Genomic DNA, 4,932 nt, shown 5'->3' with positions numbered 1-4,932 from the left:
TTAGTTTCAACCCAATATTTGGGTGTGTTTAACGACACCCGTTTTTTTTTTTTTTTTTTTTTAAATCCGAAATAAAACGGTTTAGATTTTTATAAAACTTATTTCTAATTGGTTGTTAATTTTTTATCAGTTAAAAATAGATACCTCTGATCTCGGGCCGACCCTATTTCCATAGGGACCAACCCAGTTTCCAACCTAGTCCCATATCTCATGACCCAACACCCATGCACCACCAAACCAAATGCAACTTATGATCCAACTCAACTCCCGCATCAGTATTCTTATTAGTCAAAGATCTCCCACATATGAGCCAACAAGACTTTCAACTCATACCGGCCCAAATTCGAACGTAATGAACCAACAATGTAAAAGACCCTAATCCTTCCTCTTCATTAGTCAAAGATTGACCAAATATTAACCACCTCTGGGACTTAACACTACTTAACCATGAAAACATATGATAGACTCACAAAACTTGTCGATCATATTGAAAACTTTTCGATCACTTTGTTAGAGGTAGCTCCGAATCTGTATTCAGAGCGTTTGGTTATACACCATCTTAATAAGTAGAAACAATCGACGCCTCTTCTCTCTCAACCCTCCGACGCTCCACTCCTCCACAGCTCTCCTGCTTCGCATCTCCGGCGCCACCCTCCTACACCTTCGCATCTCCGTCGCTACCCTCCGATACCTCCGGCGCCACCGTCGCATAGCAGATGTCGCTCCAGGTATATACCGTTCTTCAGTTTTCCTTTTTTTTTCTCTCCCCCAAATACGCTGAAATCGGGTTTCTTTTTTTTTTTTTTTGCTGAAATCGATGGTTAGCTGTTTTTTTGCTGAAATTATTTGATGGAATTATGTCTGATGTCAAGGAATCTGTGCTGGTTTTGCTGAATTTTTTTTTTCTGAGTCGAATTATGTTCTGATGCAAAATTTCTAAAATTATCCTCCACATTTGATTGATGAAATTGTTTGTTGATTTTGCTGAAAAGTTATGAAGTTTGAATTGGATGATCCCCTGTCTGGATTCTGTATACTATTGAATGTTGGATGTCTTTACTCTCTTTTTGTTTCTTTTCTAGTAACATACCTATGTTTGACTCCATTTCAGAATGAAATTAGAGTTTCACAGTTACTGATTTGGATATATGTATTTCAAAGCAAAAATATCTTCATTTATTTGCAAGACAGTTAAATATCATACTAGCAATGATCAGAATTCATGTATATTATGTGCATTTTTATCATTATGAGGACATGCTCTATGTGCAGGCTGTTTAGAAACCACCCAAGAAACATGGATTTGCAAGGAATCGATCAACTTCCGGTTGTTGTGTGTTTTTCTTTAAGTAGCGATATTTTTTCATTTACATGTTCAAGAACAGATCTGATTGTATACATTATTTCAATAATTTTTATCCAAAATTGTAACTATTTTACTTTTATACGCTAGTTTTGTGCAAATTATACATTATATCCACTTAACATGCTTACCAAAAGGATTATTAAGCACAACTATTCAGACGTCTAACGAAACAGTATGTTTTTATTCAGATGCGGATTTTTCAGCTGTGTGCCATTCATATGTATGAATAATTCAGACCCTGAAGAATTCCTAGGAACTTTATACATTAAAGAAAGTTCAATGCGAAAATCAATTTCCCAAGCTCTTGTCTTTCTATAACCCTAGCTAAAGATGGCGTTATTACTCCGTTTCTCTCGATCTTCTCGTTATCTTCAACCCTTGCATCAGCATATCTCACTCACACTCTCTCAATCCATTTCCCCTCATCTAACAAATCCCCCACCTCCAAAACCTAGTTTAAACCACTATTACTCTGACCACAGACAAAATCACGAATTTTACATTCCTAATTTTGATAACTCCAAGTTTAAATACTTTGATTTGATTAGATTAGGCCAGAGTTGTGGCATTTCCACGTCTTCGCATAGTTTAAGGGATGAAGAAGAAAAGGCAAAACGTGATGAGGAGTTGAAGAACAACAAGGGTTCTTCTTCTTCTTCTTCTTCTTCTTCTTCTTCTTCTTCTTCTGTATCTTGGATTGATTTGTATTTGCCTGAAAAGATTCGGCCCTATGCACATCTTGCTCGGCTGGATAAGCCTATTGGGACTTGGTTACTAGCCTGGCCATGTATGTGGTAAGATTTATACTTTTGACTTTCTTTATAAACAGTATTCTTTGTTTTGAAAATGGAGGATGATCAATTTTGCTTAAAATTACAACTATAAAACAGAAAGTTGGTTCTTTCTTGGAATGGCTGATGATGTATGTACCCTAACTCATATGTAATGTAGGTCAATCACATTAGCAGCCTCCCCTGGAAACCTTCCTGATATGAAGATGTTGACACTATTTGGTTGTGGAGCTTTTCTATTAAGGGGTGCTGGATGTACTATCAATGATCTGCTTGACCGAGATATTGATACAAAGGTCTATAAACATAAACTTATATTATATGTCTCTAAGTTATTTTGAATGTTCTGAGCATATCATTATATGTCCATGCTGCATGTATGTATGTGATGTGATAGTAATGAATCAATTAGCTTATTGATGCAGGTGGAACGAACGAAGTCAAGGCCAATTGCAAGTGGTGCATTAACACCATTTCAAGGGGTTTCTTTTCTTGGTTTTCAATTGCTTTTGGGTCTTGGTATCCTTCTTCAGCTTAACAACTATAGGTAGGTCCATATATCAACTTCTATAGTAAATGCATAGTTTTCCATAGAAGAAAGTTCCTTTCAGCTCTGATGATTACTACTGTTTTGTTTGTTATACAGCCGCATATTGGGTGCTTCATCATTGCTACTTGTCTTTTCGTATCCCCTTATGAAAAGGATTACATTTTGGGTGGGTTAAAAATCCATTTCATATAGTCCTTTATCTTTTTGTCTTTTTGTTAGGTAAAATTACACATGAACATCTATGTTTGTTTGCACTTTGCAGCCTCAAGCATATCTTGGTTTAACTTTTAATTGGGGAGCCTTACTAGGATGGTCTGCCATTAGAGGAAGCCTAGATCCTGCTGTTGTTTTGCCTCTGTATCTTTCTGGTGTGTTTTGGACACTTGTCTACGATACAATATACGCCCATCAGGTAAAAGAGAGTAGTTAACTATATAGGCTAGATTGTTCATTCATGTTGATTACACACATATACATATATATACAGGATAAAGAAGATGATAAGTTAGTTGGAGTTAAGTCTACAGCCTTGAGATTTGGGGATTCCACAAAGAAATGGGTAACTGGATTCGGAGTTGCTTGCATTTGTAGCCTTGCACTCAGTGGCTTCAATGCAAATCTTGGTAATACTTTTACTTTTTTTATTGGTATGAGTAAATTGGTTTTCTAAACTTGGAATCTTTATAAAAATATATGTATAATGTGTTTGAAGCTTGATGGCATAATAATGTACTGATATGAAGTGGGTGAAACAGGATGGCCATATTATGTGTTTTTGACAGGGGCATCAAGCCAGTTAGCATGGCAAATTTGGACAGTAGACACGTCATCTGGAGCCGATTGCAGTAGAAAGTAAGTCATTTTTTTTACTAGTGATAATGACTAATATATAGCCTGAAAAAAAGTAAGTCATTTTACATAATGGGTATAATAATAACTGAAGTCTTTAATGGGTAAAAAAAATATAAGTATGTTGTTGTTATGGGTAAAAACTAAAAAGAGTCAAGTATGTTGCTATTTTGTCATGCATATGATGCTTATTTTGGATGTGTGATTTGGGTTGTAGATTTGTGTCAAACAAGTGGTTTGGAGCTATTGTGTTTGGTGGCATTCTGGTGGGCAGATTATCGTCATAATGATAATGTTCTTTTGAGCTTCTTATGGCGAAAGATTTTTGAAAATATTTGTTATTTATAGGCCCATTTATATTAGATACATTCAAAGTAAACTGTAAAAGTGAAACCACATATAAAAGATGTGGAATTTGCTGTTAGTTTGAAGGAACGACAATGTAATAGAGGAGTATGGAGAAATGAAAAGAAAGAAATGGAATTTATTCTATTTCTCTTGTTTGTATAACATAAGGAATGCAGAAATGAGAAATAAAAGTGATTCCCTTTCCCTGTTTGTTACTTGTTTGGTGATGTTGCTTTTTGCTTGTTGGGTGATGTGATGTATCATAGTATCATGTATGTAGTGCAGTTTATGGTAGAGGTCTTTTTCCTTGTTCTTTGTTGTGTGTAAGGGCCACTCCAAGCAGATTTCAGGCCCAAGGTGATGAGGCCCTTTTAAGTAAAGAAGTATAGTTAGTTACAATCTTTAAATATTACTCCCTCTTTCCCAAAATTATTGTCCACCGACAAAAAACATACAGATTAAGAAAAAAGTAAATTACACGAATGGTCCCTATGGTTTAGGGTAATTTGCGTGTTTGGTCCCTAATTTATTTTTTTTAACTCGGAAGGTCCCTACTGTTTGTTTTTTTACACGCTTAGTCCCTGTCTTACCTAAAAAGACTATTTTGTCATTGATTTTTTAATTTATTTAAATAAACACACCCCTAACTCCACCCTTTCACTTTACCTTACATACCTCACCATTTTTTCCTATTTAAATAATAGTCTTTTTAGGTAAGACAGAGACCAAATGTGTAACAAAAACAAACAGTAGGGACCAAGCACCTAACAAAAACAAAATAGTAGGGACCTTCCGAGTTAAAAAAATAAGTTAGGGACCAAACGTATAAATTACCCCAAACCATAGGGACCATTCGTGTAGTTTACTCTTAAGAAAACATTAGTTACTACTAACTTTATTAAATAAAATGACAGTCTTACCTTTTTGTTGTATTTAATTCATTTGTAGTTGCATTTACCTCTATGATAGTTTAACTAATAATGAGGGGTATTTAAAAGGATATTTATTTTTGAAGCAGACTATTATTT

The 4,932-nt window shown here is 35.1% G+C and overlaps 1 protein-coding gene across 1 annotated transcript; it reads left to right on the top strand.

Moving 5' to 3' along the window:
- The first annotated feature begins 438 nt into the window (after positions 1–438).
- PPT1 (polyprenyltransferase 1) lies at positions 439–4,121 on the top strand. The gene is made up of 10 exons (XM_079005966.1): positions 439–728; positions 1,273–1,327; positions 1,555–2,160; positions 2,318–2,453; positions 2,583–2,704; positions 2,804–2,873; positions 2,970–3,119; positions 3,195–3,330; positions 3,463–3,559; positions 3,774–4,121. The coding sequence occupies exons 3-10, from the start codon at positions 1,697–1,699 to the stop codon at positions 3,841–3,843; spliced, it is 1,245 nt and encodes a 414-aa protein (XP_078862092.1). The 5' UTR covers positions 439–728; positions 1,273–1,327; positions 1,555–1,696; the 3' UTR covers positions 3,844–4,121.
- The last annotated feature ends 811 nt before the right edge of the window (positions 4,122–4,932 follow it).

This window comes from Lactuca serriola, chromosome 6 (assembly GCF_051521515.1).
Source record: "Lactuca serriola cultivar US96UC23 chromosome 6, Lser_US96UC23_V15, whole genome shotgun sequence".
In the NCBI taxonomy this organism is placed as follows: domain Eukaryota; kingdom Viridiplantae; phylum Streptophyta; class Magnoliopsida; order Asterales; family Asteraceae; genus Lactuca; species Lactuca serriola.
Note: the sequence above shows the minus strand (reverse complement) of the source record. Positions and strands in the feature narration are given on the sequence as shown.

Excerpts from the sequence above, each read along its gene's own strand:
- PPT1 (XM_079005966.1), top strand. The coding sequence starts at position 1,697 with ATGGCGTTATTACTCCGTTTCTCTCGATCTTCTCGTTATCTTCAACCC. Across the intron at positions 3,120-3,194 it reads ATACAATATACGCCCATCAG|GATAAAGAAGATGATAAGTT; the intron begins GTAAAAGAGAGT and ends ATATATATACAG. Across the intron at positions 3,331-3,462 it reads TGGCTTCAATGCAAATCTTG|GATGGCCATATTATGTGTTT; the intron begins GTAATACTTTTA and ends TGGGTGAAACAG.